Source organism: Ranitomeya variabilis, chromosome 2 (genome assembly GCF_051348905.1).
Source record: "Ranitomeya variabilis isolate aRanVar5 chromosome 2, aRanVar5.hap1, whole genome shotgun sequence".
NCBI classification, from domain to species: Eukaryota; Metazoa; Chordata; class Amphibia; order Anura; family Dendrobatidae; genus Ranitomeya; species Ranitomeya variabilis.
In genome coordinates this window covers 424,407,905-424,428,347 of record NC_135233.1, presented here as the reverse complement: position 1 = coordinate 424,428,347, position 20,443 = coordinate 424,407,905, and the positions used below count along the sequence as shown (strand labels likewise).

At 47.4% G+C, this 20,443-nt stretch overlaps 1 protein-coding gene across 6 annotated transcripts in view; it reads right to left on the bottom strand.

The window, feature by feature from the left end:
- The window catches only part of PPFIBP2 (PPFIB scaffold protein 2), a 149,511-nt gene that overhangs the window by 75,799 nt on the left and 53,269 nt on the right, over nucleotides 1-20,443 (bottom strand). For all 6 annotated transcript variants that reach the window (XM_077286661.1, XM_077286655.1, XM_077286656.1 and 3 more), the window contains exon 4: nucleotides 3,767-3,850. In XM_077286661.1, the coding sequence (XP_077142776.1) occupies nucleotides 3,767-3,850 (84 nt within the window). The remainder of the gene's footprint in view (nucleotides 1-3,766; nucleotides 3,851-20,443) is intronic.

Genomic DNA, 20,443 nt, shown 5'->3' with positions numbered 1-20,443 from the left:
GGGTCCTCGAAACCGCCCCATTCCATGGGGACCCCTACAGAAAAAGGCATTTGATGAAGTAAAAACCGCCCTAACGAGTGCCCCATTGCTGGCATATGCCCGGTTTGACACCCCTTTTTTGTTGTATACCGATGGTAGTCTTCATGGGTTGGGGGCAGTACTAGCACAGGTGCAGGACGGCCGAGAGCGAGTGATTTCTTATGGCAGCAGGTCTTTAAGAGACTCCGAGCGAAATCCGGCTAACTACAGCTCATTCCGGCTGGAATTGCTGGCCCTGGTGTGGGCAATGACAGAACGCTTCGCCGAGTATCTAACAGGAGCTGAGGTGCTAGTCATGACAGATAACAACCCGCTAGCTCACTTAAGAGAATGCAAAACTGGGAGCGTTGGAGCAGCGGTGGGTTGCCAGACTAGCCAAGTTCAATTACCGCATTAAATTTCGCTCTGGTCGAGAAAACGGCAATGCAGATGCATTGTCAAGAGTGCCCCTTGGGTCATCAGGGGAAGATGTTGACGAACAACTTGAGAACACTGAAACTCCAGCTTTGGGGCAGATACCTATCTTCCAAAGTGTGGTACACTCAAGTGGGGTGGCCACCGGGATGCCCTGTGTCCTGGGTAAAACATCCTCAGATTGGACAAAAGTCCAGGATGAGTGTCCGGATGTTGCACTTGTGCGCCGTTGGGTACAAAACAAGGTCTGGCCCAGTGCAGAGGACAAGGCTCAGTTGTCCATGGAAGGAATGAAACTCCTTCGACAATGGGATAAATTGTGTGTGGAACAAGGTCTTTTGTATCGTAAGGTATACCTGCCGTCGGAGCTGCAGCATCGGTACCAACTGATAATTCCTGTGGGGATGGGTCCAGTGGTCGCTCGTGAGGCGCATGAGAAGGGGGCCCATTTTGGAAGTGAGAAGACACTTCAGTGGTTGCAGCGAGTCCTCTACTGCCCTGAGTTGGGAGGGATGGTGGCCGACGCGTGTCGGCAGTGCCGAATTTGTGGGCTCAACAAAAGCCCTGAGCAGCGGGCTCCCACACAGTCTATTAAGACTTCAGCTCCGCTGGAGCTACTCATGATTGACTACGTGTTGATAGGGTACTCTACGTCAGGGTACTCCTATTGCCTGGTGATGACAGATCACTTTACCAAGTATGCTGTGGCGGTGCCGACAAGAGATCAGACGGCCAAGTCGGCGGCTGAGGCCGTGTGCCGACATTTCTTCCAAGTGTTTGGGTGTCCGCAGAGAGTACATTCAGATCAAGGGGCCTGCTTTCAGGGGACGCTGATGAAGGAGTTGCACCAGCTCTATGGTATCGAGCAGTCGAGAACAACGCCTTACCACCCTCAGGGTAACGGGGCGTGTGAGCGTTTTAATCGGACCTTGTTGCAAATGTTGAGGTCCTTAGAGAGTCAGCAACAGACACGCTGGTCTGAGTATCTCCCCGAATTGATGTGGGCTTACAATAACAGGGTGCATAGTACTACTGGTTACTCGCCACACATGTTGATGTTTGGTAGACCTGGCCGAGACATTGAGGATTTGAACATGCCAGATCCCTCCTCCGTCCCCCTTCGGACTGCATCCGAGTGGGTACGAGAGCATCGGCGGCGGTTGAGGGTGGTGCATCAGGTGGTGGGCGACCGCCTTCGCCAAGTGGTTCATAGAGACACGCGACCCGTACAAACAGAATTGTTCTCTCCGGGAGAGAGAGTGTTGGTGAGGACAAAATGACGGTCAGGAAAGCTGAGTGACCGATGGGAGGCGATACCGTATCTGATAAAAAAACAGGTGAATCCTGAGATTCCAGTGTACGAGGTCGAACCGGTGGGGACAGGGGGGCCCACCCGTAATTTGCACCGTAACATGCTACAACGGTGCTGGTTTGAAGATTCGGCGCCTATCCCCCTAGAGCCAGAGGCCATGTTCCAAGGGGCGGGAACTCTGAATGAGCTTGAGTTTGATGGTGTGCTGACTCCTGCGCCTGCTTATTTGCCCCCTGTGACCGATCTGGCCTCGGGTGATGAGAATGTTGGGGATATGGAGGATGTTGTTGGGGAGAGTGCATCAGGTCAACTGCTTGGTCCTGACGCTGTATCACAGGACATCGAGCCGCAGGAGGAGACAACTCCACTTGCACCCACTAACACGACCACGGAAGAGACTTTAGCTCCCTCTAAGGTTGCACCTGTTGATGTAGGACTGAGAACTACACGATCTACGGCAGGAATACCGCCTCAGCGATATGCTCAAGATGAATTTGAGTGGGAAGGTATGTCGAGGACGCCAACCTCTAGTGGGGTGGCATGTAAGAGGGTGAACTGTAGTCCCACTGAGAGGGCACTAGGACCCTGTGGTTTTTGCTTGCTGCAGCAGAGAACAGACCCTGCAAAACTCCCGGAGACAATGTGTGCTGGGGGGTGGGGTCTGGTGTCTCGTGTGTAAAGTGAAACAAGGAAGTGGGAGCAGAGAGAGAAAGGCGGGAAGAAAAGGCAGAAGCTGTGGTGACATCTTAAAAGAGACTGTGTGTGGATTTACTGCGAGTGTGTTTGGAGGCAAAGAAGCTTTTGAGAGACTTGTTGTTGCTAACGTTCCCCTGGAGAAGAGCTAACCTTTTGTTTAACTCTGAGAGAGACTTTTGTTGCTAACGTTTCCTGGAGTAGAGCTAACCCTTATCTAAGAAAAGACTGAGACTTACTACAAACCCAGTACGTATTTGGAAGTCTGTGATTCCCTGTGCATTGAGTGGAGAAACAAGTCTGGACAGACTGCTGATACAGAGACGGACGGGTTGTCGTGGAAGCATTCCTAGGAGCTACAGAAGCAGAGACAACATCGTGAGACCACTAACTAAGTCCCCGGCGTTTGGGCTCGGCATCGGCCGACAAGACAAGAGGAGCTTGCTGTAACTTATTGGCGCTGAAGATATGGACTGGCTGCAGCCTGTGCGGATTCCTGCCTGAGAGGAGATCCATCTCAGGATACGGTACCATAAGTTATAGATACCCGGGTATCTCTGCTCAGAGTGTTTAATTGTGACTTTAGAGGTGTATCTTATATTAGAGTTGTGTAAGTTATACTCAGTGTGCCGTTCCAGGGGCTCCCTTGATAACACTACATTCAATTTACACTTGTTCCTGTTTTTGGTTGCCCTGTTAGGTAAATTTCTTACTAGTCTGTTGTAGCATACAGTTCTCAGGAGACCTTGGAGTGGCACAGTGATTTCAGCTGCTGCTGAGCTGGTGTATCTTTGGGGTGCATCTGCCTTAATATTCTCCATATTACCTTTATTATTTTGCCTTTGAGTAAATACCGTTGGAGATTTCTGCCTTGGTCTTGGTTTGTGACTCACTGGATCTTATTCGGACCTCTGGTCATTACAATTAGACAAAGCTCTGGGGTCCTATCGTACATTCAGGTGAGGACGGGACCTGGAGGGGGATGTAGGAGGGGGGCAAGTGATTTTGTAGAAAACTTTCAGTGATCTGCTTTTTTCCATGAACTAATAAAGCTTCATGAAAAGCCACTGCGGAGAGTTGGCCATTATCACATAGCGCCTCACTACTTGTAGAGGGCCAGGTTTGGAAGCCTCACGCTAAATTCGGCAAAGTGCCACTTTTTCCATTAGGACAGCCATGGTGACTGCGAAGGATCTGATGACAGGAACATGTTTCACCGATGGCGGTGGAATCAATTCTGAACACTAGATACAATATAAATGTGGATCATGATGAAATCTTATATCGCACCCCCCAATGTGTAATTACCTGTAAAATAAGAGATTCCTTGTCTCCTTCCAGACGCGTCAATCGTTCTTGATACGACTCATTATTTACAACCGTGTGATTAACCTGAGGAAAAAAAGAAAAAATACTCAACAATCACCATCGGGAACGGGAATAAATCACATGTTTCGGTATGTTTATTGTCCAGACATTAGATGAAGAAGCAGAACGTTTCCCATCAGTTCATACAAGGGCACTCTACATGTGGCCATCAGGTTAGTGAAGGTACCGTATATGCTGGGCGTAAAGTCTACACAATGTGAACCTACTCTACGGAAACGTCAGGAGAACAGATCGACAACTTGGAGCACAAACAAGGTCCATGGATAAGTCGATGGGTGGATTTAGCAGAATGGATCCACCTGCAACAGGTACGTGAAGCTTAGACTTGCCAACCATTTGTAAATTCTGTACAGTCCATAAAATTAGGAAGTTCTGGTGTTTCTAATAAAATATAGAAGCGTCAGTGCTTTTTTTATAGCTAAAAACAAAAAGAAAATTGCATAAAAAAGGTTGTTTACAAGGATCAAGACCAGAGGTCACATGAGCCAAGCAAATTCTTTCCAAAAGGCCACCTCTTTAAAAAGACCCCTCTTATCCAGCCCAGGTTCCCAGATCTTCATTTCCATCTTATACTAAGCACACTTGCCATTTTCTCCATGAGGACCACCCTGCAAGAAGACAAATTTTCGATGCAATTTGGATGGTCATCTCAGAGGTGTGAATGTACCCTATAGTGTATCTAAGGAGGATCCGGTCCTCGTTGGGACACCATGGAGCAGCTGGAGCAGTGTGTAGGACTCCATTTGCCACTGGAAGGGTCCATGACTTAGTCATGAGCATGATTGGCTTGCTCTAGAAAAAAGGTAAAAAAGTAGCAGTAATTATCCCCTATGTCCATGCTGGCAGATGACATAGGAGGAGTTGTTTGGAAGGATCCCAAGCTGTAAAGCTACTTTAATGGTTCTGTACCGTCCCGCAGCATGAAGGGCCACTGTGGTCACCTGTGTCTTTCTATTTTTGACCCTTGTCTCAGATGGGCTATGGCAAAGGACAGTTCCCGATTACATCAGACTCCAGATCTGAGGAATGATCTCGCTCTTCTGCTACAGAGACCATCGTCCTCAAGAAAACTAGATGAAACGATTTTGGCTCTTCAGACGTTTTGGAAAAATCTCAACACAAATAAACTGCAGAATATCGTGGGAGAAAAATCTATTTTTTAGAAACCCAGAAGTGTCCCTGCCTGTTTTCATATCCCAGTAATACATTCCAAGGGTAGGGGCTTTACGCTCACTGAGATTTTCCCATCCCATACTGTGTGTTGCAGGGTCTGCTCCACATTCTACAAATAGCCCTGGTATTTCTTATGGTGGCACGGGGAGGCAGTATTTGGCCCGTCTAGTGGCCAGCCCAGTATGGATGGACGTATCACCGCACTACTACCACATTTCTGAGATATTTGCATTACATGGCCATCATCTATTGAATTGCTGGCAGTCAATCTGACATGTTTTTGTTTTCGCACCTCCCCGAAGTTATGAAGCGGTGTCTTCGAGCACAGCGGTGGTTGATTTATACCAGGACGGCCACTGAGGAATGGGGTTACAAGGACATTCCAGAAATCAACAGTCTATCCATCAATACAATGCAGCATACAGACGGGACTTTGCTGAACCCATGCATTTTTTTAGAGGGTGTAGAGGAGCTGTCACACACGGGTCCCGATACCTGAAGGGACCCAAAGGCCCGTCCGCCACATAACACAACTAACTCAATCAGCTCCACTGCCCCACAGCTACTCCATGGACACAACGCCGGGGCCTCGGCCATGAAAATATGACCCCTGTATAGGGACGAAATGGGGAGAGCCAGAGCGCTCTTGCGATGTTCTAATTGGGGTGTTTAGTTCATGGGGTATCCAAATTATAATACTGTAAAGTACCCCCTTAACACTGATATATTGCCGGCGTAATAATGACATTTAATGCTCAAAAAATATGCTCTTCTGAGTCCAAATAGGTCATAAAATTCCTAAATAATTCTCCTCTACAGCATTAATATAATACTGCCAAATAATCCCTAAATAGTATCAATATACAGTATCCAAAAATTGCTACTATATGGTATGGTGCCCAAATAACATTGCCGTATATTACCCATAATCTCGCCATTCAATTCCCGACTAAAACTGTTGTGAATTCCGCTCTTGGGCTCCCTCCGGTGGTTGTAAGTGGCATTTTTGTGAATTCTGTTCTTGGGCTCCCTCCTGTGGTTTTGAGTGGTATGGCTGCTTCTGGGATTTAGCATCAGCAGCTGTTTTCACTGATCGTCTTTCTGGCTCGGCTATATTAGTCTGGCCTGTTCTCTCATTCAATGCCAGTTGTCAATTGTTCCAGCCTGGAGTCACGGCTCTTTGGATTTTCCTGACACTCTGACCAGTTCAGCAAAGCTAAGTCCTTGCTTGTCCTTTTGCAGTTCACTTGTTGTGGACTTTGTTGTTCAGCACTTTCTATGTTTTGCTCATTTGTCCAGCTTATCAGTATGAACCTATTCCGCTAAGCTGGAAGCTCTGGGCAGCAGAGTTTGCCCTCCACACCTTTAGTCAGGTGTGGAGATTTTTGCATTTCTCTGCAGTGGACTTTTTCAAGTTTTTATTACTGACCGCACAGTGTTCTGTCCTGTACTAATTCTATCTAGCTAGAAGTGGCCTCCTTTGCTAAATCTTGTTTCATACTACGTATGTCATTTCCTTCTCCTCTAGAAGTCATTATTTGTGGGGGGCTGTCCTATCCTTTGGGGCTTTCTCTGAGGCAAGATAGCTTTCCTGTTTCTACCTTTAGGGGTAGCTAGTTCTCCGGCTGTGACGAGGTGTCCAGGGAGTGACAGGAACATCCCACGGCTACTGCTAGTGTCTGTGTTAAGATCAGGAACTGCGGTCTGTATAGTTACCACCTGCTCAGAGCTAGTCGCATGTCGCTCCTACATCACCAGACCATAACATAAAACTGCCCTTATCTGTCAAAATAGAGCAACAAACAATGCAAACTATCTCTCCTATACAGTGTAAACATATGACTGCCACATAACCCTAAAATATCACCGTACAATGCCTAAATAATACCAGTATGCAGTGGCGTGGCCTAGCAGGAGATGTGAGAGGACGTGTGCCGGACCTCTCCCGCTGCCCGAACGGTGATCCGGACATATTAAAGGCGCCGCCGACCGCCAATTACCGGTGGAGGAGTCCCTGAGTATCCGGGGAGCGGTGGGCACCAGCCGCACAGCGAGGAAGCCACAGAATGACGCGCAAGAGACAGAAGGAGGTCGGGATGGCGGGCAGCACGCGCTCCCAAGATGGCGCCGACAGCGCTGTGGAAGAGGTGGCAAATGCAAGCACTGCCTACCAGAAGCGGCTGGAGGTGATCGCCAGACTGGAGCAATTTGCCAGGACAGAAGGTGCAGTACAGCTGATGCAGGGAGCCGGTGGAGAGGAGACAGGAGGAGCGGCGAACTCAGGGGAACAGGTGTGTGAGCAGGCTGGGGCACAGGCAGAGGGGAGGATGAGAGGATCCCCCATGACACCCAGCAATGTTCCAGTTATGAGAAATGCCCCACTGACTGAGTTAGCTGAGCTGACCCCGGAATATGCTGCTCAAATGGGGAATGTGTGTGCTTATGAGACTGGGGAGCCGACCCTGAAAGATATCTTTTCTGCGGTCATGTTCTGTAAGTCTGCTTTGACAACCCTGACTGTCCAGGTGGATGACCTTAAAGGGGAAGTTGCCTCTTTTCGTTCAGCTATGCATAAGATGGAGGGGAGAGTTGAATTGTTGGAGGAACGTGTGGCAGGAGCGGAAGATCAGATTGCTGAACTGGCAAAGAGAGAGAAAAAATATGTCCAGCGCATAGCGGAGTTGGAGCTTAAAACTGATGATTTGGAGAATCGGTCGCGCAGGAACAACTTGAGAATTATTGGTGTGCCTGAAAAGGCAGAAGGAAACAACCCCACTGAGTTTATAGAGACATGGCTGAAAACTAAGGTTGGAGGGGACAGTCTCACTAAACTTTTTGCGGTCGAAAGAGCTCACCGGGTGCCGACCAGACCTCTGCCCCCTGGCTCCGCCCCACGGACCTTTCTAGCTAAAATCCTAAACTACAGAGATCGGGATATTCTGCTAAGGAGGGCCAGGAATATGGAGGAACTGTCGTATCGACGGCAACCGAGTATCTATATATCCTGATTATTCTACAATTGTACAGAAGCTCAGGATGAAGTTTGGAGAGGCTAAAAGACGCTTACGTGAACTGGGTCTGGTTTATTCTATGCTGTATCCGGCTAAATTACGTGTGGTGGCCACTTTTTTCAAAATCCTGAGGAAGTATCACATTGGCTGGACTTGAACGCAAAACGTATTGGAGCAGAAAAGACCCGCTGAGGAGGGTCAAATGTGGTCTTCTGGCTATTGTGATAGGTTGGGGGGAGAAAAATCGAGTTGATGGTTAATATTGATTTGCTACTAAAAGAATTTGATGTATGGTTCTTGTGCGCTAAGGTTGTGTTCGGCGGCGCAACTGTTTATATATCCTGTTTCTAAAGGGTGGGGGGAGGAATGACTGGAAGATAGTGGGAAATCTACTGCTGGTTAGTATTGGCTTCTGAGCCACTGCTGGGATAGCAACAGCGTTCCCCTTTCTCATACAGAGAGGGAGTAGGAGATTGTACGTTGTCTGTTATAACGTTTTGGGGGAGGAAGTTATTCAGGGAAGGGAAGGGTAGGGTTAGGGGTTATTTTGTAATAATGAGGGCTTGGGGGGGAGGTTTGGGTAAGAGGGCCCAGTTTAGGGGGGTAAAGAAGACCAATGGACAGAGGAAGAGATGGTTAACTATTATGCAAAATGATGGGAGATAGAGTTAAAATTTGGAGCTGGAATATTAGAGGTCTATCCAATGATACAAAACGTAAGGCTATTTTGCAATATATTGTAAAACAGAGACCCTCGCTGGTGTGCCTTCAAGAGACTAACTTAGTGAAAGAAAAAATGGGTATATTGCATAAAAGATGGGTGAGGAAGGCCTACCATGCGACATTCTCGACCTATGCCAGGGGAGTGTCAATCCTCGTGCATACAAGTGTTCCGTTCGAGGAGGTAGAGGTGGTAATAGATAGTGATGGACAATATGTATTTCTTGTGTGTAAGGTGTTCGCTAGACTGATATGTGTCGTGTCAGTGTATATTCCAATCCAATCCAAGATTGCCGGAGTCATATAGACCAATATCACTCTTGACTACAGATGTTAAGATTTTGGCTAAAGCCTTGGCGAACAGACTGACCAGGGTGATAGAAAAGGTGGTCCATTCGGACCAATCGGGCTTTATGCCTAATAAATCCACTGCCATCAACTTGAGAAGGTTATTTCTTAATATGCAGATACCGGCGGAAAATGCTGGGGGGAGGGTGGTGGTCTCCTTTGATGCGCATAAAGCCTTCGATAGTATAGAATAGCAATACCTGTGGTCGGTTCTGAGTCGCTTTGGGTTTGGGCCGGTTTTTGTGTCGTGGGTGAGGCTCCTGTACTCCTCTCCAGTGGCTAAGATCAGGGTGAACAATGCAATGTCTGACGGTTTTCAGCTATTTCGGGGTACGCGGCAGGGATGCCCGTTGTCCCCGTTGCTGTTTGCTCTAGCGGTAGAGCCTCTGGCAGCGGCTATCAGAAGGTCTCAGTTAGTAAAAGGGTTTGTGTATGGGAAAATGGAAGAAAAAATTGCTCTGTATGCTGACGACATTCTGCTTTTTCTTGAGGGTCCTGGGGAACCTTTGAGGAATGTAATCACATTAATTGAAAAATTTGGGCAAATTTCAGGGTTGATTATCAATTGGGACAAATCAAGTGTTTTACAGGTGGATAGAGGAGTGGATTGTACGAGAGAGGTGGAGGAAGGTACAAAATTAAGGGTGGTTTCACAATTTAAATATCTGGGGATTCAGGTGTCTCTCCCCCTGACTAGATTTGAGGAGCTCAATCTTGAACCATTAATAACCAAATTACGTGCCAAAATCTCAGCGTGGAATAAGCTGCATTTGTCGGTGGTGGGTAGAGTAAATCTCCTTAAGATGGTGGTGATGCCGCAGGTTTTGTATGTTTTACATAATTCTCCGGTTTGGATCCCGCGGACTAGATTCCGTAGACTTAAATCATTATTTGGAGAGTTAGTATGGGGTGGGAGGTGCCCGAGAATTAGGCAAGAGATACTGCAGAGACCTAAAGATGAGGGGGGACTTGCCCTGCCTAACCCCTGGTTGTACTTTTTGTCGGCGCAAAGCCAACATCTTAGGGGATGGGGGAAAGGGCTTGAGGAAGGCCGGGGTCATAACAGTCTGATATTTATTATTGGCATGTTGCCCTTATGTCAGGGCCTAGAAGCAGGACTATTCAAGAAATTGGGAACTCGTCTTCACACCATAAATTTAATTCATAAGGTATGGCAGATGCTTAAACGAATAAGGGGGGTTGTGGGACTCACGGAATTTTCACCTATTTGGGATAACCCTTCCTTTCAAGAATTCAAATATATGGAAGGAATGGGGGAGTGGAGGGAAAAGGGCATTGGGTTGATCAGTCAGTTGATGCAGAATGGGAGCCTTAAACCTTTTGATGTGTTACAGCAGGAGTTCCAGATCCCGGGGTTAAAATTATATCAATACAGACGGGTTCAGCACGCATTTCAGGCACAGAAGAGGAGGGGGCCTATAGTGATCCAGAAAGATCTAATGTTAGACTTTATACTAAATAACAATGGAACAAAAGGTGCTATATCCGAAGTATATGGCGATTTGCTACACACCTTTCTACTAGATTACCCTATAAAGGCCAGAGGGAAGTGGGAGGCCGAATTGGGGGAAATAGATGATGATAGGTGGGAGTCTATCTTAGAATACGTACCCAGGTTATCGATGAGTGAACCTGGGAGAATGTCACAACTGTATGTGATAAATAGGGCCTATAGGACACCTGATATGTTGTTTAAAGCCGGGTTGAAAGACGATTCTGGGTGTCCTAGGTGCTCCCAGTCTCAGGCGGGCATACTACACATGTTATGGCTTTGTCCCAGACTATTTGCGTTCTGGGTAGTGGTGCTGAACCAAATTGGGGTGATCTATGGGTGTTCGATTCCCAGGGATCCGGTGGTTTGTGTACTTGGGTACGTGGAGGAAATCCTGGCCGATGAAACTGTTAAAATGGCTATAGCTAGATTATTGTTCATCGCAAGAAAGGTGATTGCAAGGTATTGGATTAGAGAGGAACCTCCTACTAAACGTGAGTTTATTGCACAGGCAAATCATATTGTCCAGCTCGAAAAAAGTATATATAATAAAAGGAAAAGAATGGGCTTCTTTCAAAAGCTGTGGCAGCCATGGCTGGACGGGAATAATTGAGAGATTGTGATAAAAAGTTGCAAATATTATAATATGTATGTATTGTCTTTTTTGTTTTCTCTTCTTTCCAGGAGTAATGTTTGGTCGGAGATGGGTCTTCAGAGGGGAGGGGGAAGGGTTGTTTCATTTAAAACAAAAACACAAATGTACCCTGTTTATTTGTATGGATACTGTTGTATTTGGTATGTACAATAAAAATATCTGATTAAAAAAAAAGTATGCAGTTTCCAAATACACTACACAGACAGCAGAGGTGGTCGGTCTCTTAGATAAGAAAAAAGGTAATATCTAAAAAATGGCTGGTGAGAGGCGATATATAATAATAATAATAATAATAATAATAATCTTTATTTTTATATAGCGCTAACATATTCCGCAGCGCTTTACAGTTTGCACACATTATCATCGCTGTCCCCGATGGGGCTCACAATCTAGATTCCCTATCAGTATGTCTTTGGAATGTGGGAGGAAACCGAAGAACCCGGAGGAAACCCACGCAAACACGGGGAGAACATACAAACTCCCTGCAGGTGTCGTCCAAGGTGGGATATATTGCAAAAGTGCTTGAGTTTACTAGAAGTAGCCGACAATTTCCATCTATGAGGATGGGAATAAACCTTAAAGCAGCGAGCAGAGGGCGATCCCTGCAGTATTTATGACCTCAGATTGAAGACAACATCTTGTAGGACATGACTGAAGTGTTTGTTTGGTTTTCCATAAATTGCTCCAGAAATAAAAGCAGAAAACACAGAACTGTATCAACAAGATAATGCGGACAAACAGTATCCAAGATAACAGGAGCCCGGACTGAGCAGGAAAGTGACCGTAACTCAAAGGAAGGATCCCGGTCTGAGCAGGAACGTGACCACCATCCATAAATGCATGAGCCCGGTCTGAGCAGGAACGTGTCCACCATCCATAAAGGAAGGATCCCGGTCTGAGCAAGAAAGTGACCACCATCCATAAAGGAAGGATTCCGGTCTGAGCAAGAAAGTGACCACCGTCCATAAAGGAAGGATCCCGGTCTGAGCAGGAACATGCCCACCATCCATAAAGGAAGGATCCCGGTCTGAGCAGGAACATGCCCACCATCCATATAGGCAGGAGCCCGGTCTGAGCAGGACCGTGACCGCCATCCATAGAGGCAGAAGTCCGGTCTGAGCAGGAACATGACCGCCATCCATAGAGGCAGGAGCCCGGTCTGAGCAGGAAAGTGACCGCTATCCATAGAGGCTGGAGCCCAGTCTGAGCAGGAACGTGACCGCCATCCATAGAGGCAGGAGCCCGGTCTGAGCAGGAACGTGACCGCTATCCATAGAGGCAGGAGCCCGGTCTGAGCAGGAACGTGACCGCTATCCATAGAGGCAGGAGCCCGGTCAGAGCAGGAATGTGACCGCCATCCATAAATGCAGGATCCCGTTCTGAGCAGGAACGTGACCGCCATCCATAGAGGCTGGAGCCCAGTCTGAGCAGGAACGTGACCGCCATCCATAGAGGCAGGAGCCCGGTCTGAGCAGGACCGTGACCACCATCCATAGAGGCTGGAGCCCAGTCTGAGCAGGAACGTGACCGCCATCCATAGAGGCTGGAGCCCAGTCTGAGCAGGAACGTGACCGCCATCCATAGAGGCAGGAGCCCGGTCTGAGCAGGAACGTGACCGCTATCCATAGAGGCAGGAGCCCGGTCTGAGCAGGAACGTGACCGCTATCCATAGAGGCAGAAGTCCGGTCTGAGCAGGAACGTGACCGCCATCCATAGAGGCAGGAGCCCGGTCTGAGCAGGAACGTGACCGCTATCCATAGAGGCAGGAGCCCGGTCTGAGCAGGAACGTGACCGCCATCCATAGAGGCAGGAGCCCGGTCTGAGCAGGAACGTGACCGCCATCCATAGAGGCAGGAGCCCGGTCTGAGCAGGAACGTGACCGCCATCCATAGAGGCAGGAGCCCAGTCTGAGCAGGAACGTGACCGCCATCCATAGAGGCAGGAGCCCGGTCTGAGCAGGAACGTGACCACCATCCATAAATGCATGGAGCCCGGTCTGAGCAGGATCGTGACCGCCATCTATAGAGGTAGGAGCCCGGTCTGAGTAGGAAAATGACTGTCATCCATAAAGGCAAGAATACGATCTGCAGGTGCTCAAACGCAAGACGACAGGGGGACGTCCTGTGTCACCATCCTTACTGAAGCATAACGGACAACTACAGGCCTCAAAAGTTGGGAATCTAGGGTTGACGAGTTACTAAGTGCAGTAAAGCGGTCTGCAGGGGTGTGAACTCCGGCAAACAACGGGCAATGGGCGCAGGAACTTCCCAAGCAGAAGTAGCGTCTCTTTTGTCCTAAACCGCAAATTGCAGTTCTTCTAGGAAAAGCCAGGAACTCTGCAGTCTTAGGTAGCGCCGAGGGCGGGAATTCCTCAATCAACCTCAATCTAAGCAGTGCTAAGGGTACATGGCAGTATTAGGAAGCTGAACTGGATTCGTATGTGGGAATCATACAGCAGTGTTATGAGATATGTATCTGGCACTATTGACTTCTATATGGCAGTATTAGGAATTATTTGGTGCATTATTAGGACAGGGAAGGTTGGTGTTTTTGAACATTTAATGGCGTGCTGGTATGGGCAGTAAACAGTAGTGATCTTTAGAGGGATTACTTGGGCATTATACTGTGTAATTCGATATGTATGGTATGGCAGTATTATGTTACCACAGCGTAGGAGAACAAATTAGGAATTGGGACACTAAAGAGCAGTTTTAATTGGCTATTAACCAGCACCATTGGGTGATCAATATATGGCAGCGTTATGTGGGCACTATATAGTAGCTGTAATACTGCACACAGGTGTCATATGAATGCTGGCATTATTGAGGATTGCAGTATTATGTTAGGCCGGTTTCACACGTCAGTGGCTCCGGTACGTGAGGTGACAGTTTCCTCACGTACCGGAGCCACTGACACACGTAGACACATTAAAATCAATGCATCTGTGCAGATGTCATTGATTTTTTGCGGACCGTGTCTCCGTGTGCCAAACACGGAGACATGTCAGTGTTCGTGGGAGCGCACGGATTACACGGACCCAATAGAGTCAATGGGTCCGTGTAAAACACGGACCGCACACGGACGTTCTCCGTCTGGGGTCCGTGTGCGTGCAGGAGACAGCGCTACAGTAAGCGCTGTCCCCCCCACATGGTGCTGAAGCCGCGATTCATATGTTCCCTGCAGCAGCGTTTGCTGCATAGAAAATATGAATAATAGTGTTTAAAATAAAGATCTATGTGTCCGCCGCCCCCCCACCCCCTGTGCGCCCCCCCGCTGTCATGAAAATACTCACCCGCTCCCACGTTGGCTGTCACTCCTTCCTCTCTGCCCCGCGCCTCCTACTGTATGCGGTCACGTGGGGCCGCTCATTTACAATCATGAATAGTCGGCTCCGCCCCTATGGGAGGTGGAGCCACATATTCATGACTGTAAATGATCGGCCCCACGTGACCGCATACACTAGAAGCCGCGGCCAGACCAGGAAGCAGCGAGGGAGGCGGGTAAGTATTTTCAGAACAGCGGGGGGGCGCACAGGGGGTGGGAGGGCGGCGGACACATAGATCTTTATTTTAAACACTGTTATTCATATTTTCTCTGCAGCAAACGCTGCTGCAGGGAACATATGAATCGCGGCTTCAGCACGATGCAGGGTACCACACGCGTGGGTACCACACGCTCCGTGTGGTACCCACTCGCCATACGGGCGGCACACGTGTGCCGCACGTATGGCCTACGTGAGTTCCCAGGCACACGGACACGGATAACTCCGGTACCGATTTATTCCGGTACCGGAATTATCTGGACGTGTGGGACAGCCCTTAAGGAGTATTGCTCAGTGAATAAGTCTCCTTACATTGGCATGCCAGAGCCGGTATGTCACTCTGCACAAGGAGAAACGTTCCCCTTAGCATTATGTGAACAATGATAAAGAATTATTTCGGATCTATCTGGCAAATTATTTGGATATTGGAATATACAATAAATGGTAGTAATGTGGATGCAGCTTAGAAGTATTATTTAGACACTGCATTGAAGCACTATTACTACTATTAAGGGATTATATGGTAACATTACTGTATGTTTGCAGTGTATAGGAGAATTATTTAGGAAGCTGAAAGGCAGTTTTATTTGGGCATTAAATGGCAGTATTGTCTGTGATACATTATATGGTCAGCATGTATCAGCACTATATTGAAACTGAAGAGGTATTTAGGCATTGTATAGCAGTATTATGTTAGAATTAGTTAGGCATTGTATAGCAGTATTATGTTAGAATTAGTTAGGCCAGAGGTGTCAAACTGCATTCCTCGAGGGCCGCCCACAGGTCATGTTTTCAGGATTTCCTTAGCATTCCACAAGGTGCTGGAATCATTCTGTGCAGGTGATTAAATTATCACCTGTGCAATACAAGGAAATCCTGAAAACATGACCTGTTGGTGGCCCTCGAGGAATGCAGTTTGACACCTCTGAGTTAGGCATTGTATAGCAGTATTAAGTTAGAACTAGTTAGGCATTGTATGGCAGTATTAGGTTAGAATCCTTTAGGCATTATATAGCAATATTATGTTAGAATTATTTAGGCATAGTATGGCAGTATTAGGTTAGAATTATTTAGTCATTGTATGGTGCATTACTTAGGACACTGAGCAGTTTTTTACATTAATGTCATTATTACATGAGTAATACACTGTGTGGTAACGTTACACGAGTATTATATACTAGTACTATTTGGATACTGTGTAGCTGTGTCATTTAGAGATGGTTTTGCAGTATTATATGACACTATCTGGTCAGAGAAGGGCAGTTTTATTTGGATACTGGCAGGCAGTATTAATGGCGGTACCATTTGGATACTTGGTGGCACTATTTGAGCATTGTATGTTGGTGACATTTAGGCACTGTATGGCAGTATAAAGATTTGGATAACAATTCCCAGCTTTACTTGTTACCTCGTGCCCCATTATCTTCCCATATACCTGCACCCAGGAAACCGCGGCCGTGGACTGTCAAGACGCAGAATCCCACAGAGCATTACAGCATAACCCTACACGTCAGCATTTACAAGTGCGGGAAGAAGAAATGCTGCAGCATGGATCCCATCCGCAGGCCACAGGCCGGTGCTCCATCCTCTACATCTCATCTTGGGGTTTTATGTGCATTTTTGACAGATAACGATTCTACTAGAACAAAGGCTGCAGACATGTGCTTCTAATCAGACATCTCCTCACATCTCCTAGTGCTGCCTAATATGGGGACGAAGAACCATATACTGGGAAGGCAGGAGCTACACTGGGAGCGGAGACTGGCTGGGGTGATAAGGAACTGGGAAATCTACCGAAAATGGGGCCAAAGCCAGAATCCAACTGAGTCACCATTGTAGTGGTAATTACATACAAGATTAATGTACATAGAGGGTGGACACATTGTCAGTACATTATATGCTCAATTTTCTACTAATCTTGCATAACAGAACACAGCTTTATTCACAAGTCTGTAGATCCAGAGCTGAAATCTCCCAGCATTCCATGTAGGTTCAACATTGCACAGACTGCACATGCAGAATAGTGAGTGCAGCTCTGGAGTGTAATACAGGATATAACTCAGGATCAGTAATGTAATGTATGTACACTGACTGCACCAGCAGAATAGTGAGTGCAGCTCTGGGGTATAATACAGGAGGTAACTCAGGATCAGTAATGTATGTACACAGTGACTGCACCAGCAGAATAGTGAGTGCAGCTCTGGGGTATAACACAGGAGGTAACTCAGGATCAGTAATGTAATGTATGTACACAGTGACTGCACCAGCAGAATAGTGAGTGCAGCTCTGGGGTATAATACAGGATGTAACTCAGGATCAGTAATGTAATGTATGTACACAGTGACTGCACAAGCAGAATAGTGAGTGCAGCTCTGGAGTATAATACAGGAGGTAAATCAGGATCAGTAATGTAATGTATGTACACAGTGACTGCACAAGCAGAATAGTGAGTGCAGCTCTGGAGTATAGTACAGGATGTAACTCAGGATCAGTAATGTATGTACACAGTGACTGCACCAGCAGAATAGTGAGTGCAGCTCTGGAGTATAATACAGGATGTAACTCAGGATCAGTAATGTATGTACACAGTGACTGCACCAGCAGAATAGTGAGTGCAGCTCTGGGGTATAATACAGGATGTAACTCAGGATCAGTAATGTAATGTATGTTCCCCGGGGCTGCACCAGCAGAATAGTGAGTGCAGCTCTGGGGTATAATACAGGATGTAACTCAGGATCAGTAATGTAATGTATGTACACAGTGACTGCACCAGCAGAATAGTGAGTGAAGCTCTGGGGTATAATACAGGATGTAACTCAGGATCAGTAATGTAATGTATGTACACAGTGACTGCACAAGCAAGCAGAATAGTGAGTGCAGCTCTGGAGTATAATACAGGAGGTAAATCAGGATCAGTAATGTAATGTATGTACACAGTGACTGCACCAGCAGAATAGTGAGTGCAGCTCTGGAGTATAATAAAGGATGTAACTCGGGATCAGTAATGTATGTACAGAGTGACTGCACCAGCAGAATAGTGAGTGCAGCTCTGGAGTATTATACAGGATGTAATTTAGGATCAGTAATGCAATGTATGTACACAGTGACTGCACAAGCAGAATAGTGAGTGCAGCTCTGGGGTATAATATAGGATGTAACTCAGGATCAGTAATGCAATGTATGTACACAGTGACTGCACCAGCAGAATAGTGAGTGCAGCTCTGGAGTACAGGAGGTAACGGAAAATAGGAAAGACTAGGTCTTGTTTAGGGAATGTGGCTGTACGGCCATGTATTATGTTTTTAATCCTTCTCAATGTCTTTCTTTTTTTCAGCAGTACTACCTATAACTAAATAGGTGTGATGCTACATTTCAGTGCTGTGGGGGGAGTGTGAGACCCCTGTACACAGTCAGAGAGCATGCGGTTTGGAAACTGCACTGAATCCAGCTCCACCTGCAGATGTTCAGTCCTTGTGTAGCACAGCGCCACCTCGTGGCAGATCCTGGAACACTGAACACTGCACTATTGGGGAGTTTTAGATCTGAGTCTTTCTAGTAAAAGAAGAGAAACAATTCGACAACGTGTAATAACGCCCTGCACCATCCGTCCGACCTCGCACGGCGTCTGGCGGTATTCACACACATTCCTGTATTCTATTAATAGGCTGCAAAGGCGGTGCCCAAATATCCGAATCCTGTGCGGAACCTGGAACTACACACCTGACAACGCCCTGCACGGTAATAGCACCACAATTACATTTACGGTTTTTGTAATAACACTAATTACTTGTGGCTCAGAAAACGGATCCTCATAAACCTCCCAGTAAGTGACACTATCGGGGTCTCTCCTACTGACAAACCCATAGACTATGTGCACACGTTGCGGAATGGTGTGCGGATTTTTCCGTGGTTTTTGTGCAAATTTCCTGCGGTTTTACACCTGCGGATTCCTATTATGAAGCAGGTGTAAAATGCTGCGGAATCCGCACAAAGAATTGACATGCTGCGGAAAATACAGCGCAGTGTTTCCGCGCATTTTATTCCGCAGCATGTGCACGGCAGATTTCGTTTTCCATACTTTTACATGGTACTGTACAACACAAGGAAAACTGCCGCGAATCCACAACATGTGCACATAGCCTTGGACGTGTAAAGTGAGAGGGTCCTGCAGAAATCTCCTGATCAAGGGGTCTCACGGCATCGATCAGATGACACCTGGATTAGAAAGGTTTTCCCTAGAGGTAAATGTTGTGCAGCTCTATATCTATATCTACATCCATATATATAAAGATGTAGATATATAGAGCTGCACAACATTTACCTCTATGGAAAACCTTTCCAATATATATATATATATATATATATATATATATATATATATATATATATATATATATATATATATATATATATATATATATATATATATATATATATATATATATATGGGTCCCGGCCCCCCATGTGACTACAGCGCCCTATGTGCCTTGGACTGGACCAGTAATGACCCGGCGGCCCGTTGTGTCTACAGGTCACGGTCGGGCTCATGGCCGCTCCTCCGTCATTGCCAGGTCCAGCTCCACCTGACTCCACGTCGCAGCATCCTGCTCGTCTTCATTCCTTTCCCTACAATACGACATTGTCCCACTCATGCCCTGCCCTGGTGACATCATGTCAGACGGCTGGAGCAGACCCAAGTGCAGGCGGCAGAGAAACGTTACTGGAGCCACGACCACGAGGGACAATACAGGGGGTCTGGCAGAAAGACCCTCCACAGGCGCTGCTTGAAATCACATACAATATGGTCCCACCTACCATGAGCATTATGATATCGGACTACTGAGTGCGCTTAAATCTTAGGCGACACTTTCTTCCCACCACAAGCAGCGCCACTCTTATCCATGGGCCATGTCTGGTATTGCAGCTCAGCTCTGTGGGATCAGGTCATGGAAGAGGCCGGGGCCGCTCTGTCCTCATTTCCCTACTTCAGTACCAGACTTCTGTGGCCCTCGGCCCGGCCACCACCCCCTGCAGAGGTTCCGTCATTGGGTTACATCTTGGCACCCGGTCATGCTAAAGAAAACTGTCCCCGGGGACAGACGTGTCATTTCCTAGTCCAGGATTACATTTTGGACAGAACACACTGTGCCCAACAGCAAGAACGAGCGCTGCCAGGTTATTACTACGGAGATACCCCAATAATAAAAGAAAAAAACAGTATGGCTGCCACTATATCTGCGATCATCTACCTGTCCGCGAGCCCTAGCACATCCGTTATATATGTTATATATGTATTGTGCCCAGACATACAACATCCTCAGCCCCTCAGTCGTCCGGATGATTAAGATTACTGTATATTATAAGAAGGCAGGAAAAAAGAAATAAGTGGAGAGCAGCAGACACGGCCTCCTCCTGCCCAGCCGCCTCCTGCCTAGCCACCTCCTGCCCAGCCAACCCAGTCCGGTGTCCTCCTGCCCAGCTGCCCCAGTCCGGTCTCCTCAGCCGCCTCCTGGCCCGATCCGGCCGCCTCCTGCCCGGTCTCCTCTTGCCTCGCCGCCTCCTGCCCTGCCGCCTCGGTCCAGTCTCCTCCTGCTCAGCCGCCTCATGCCCAGCCGCCTCCTGCCCGGTCTCCTCT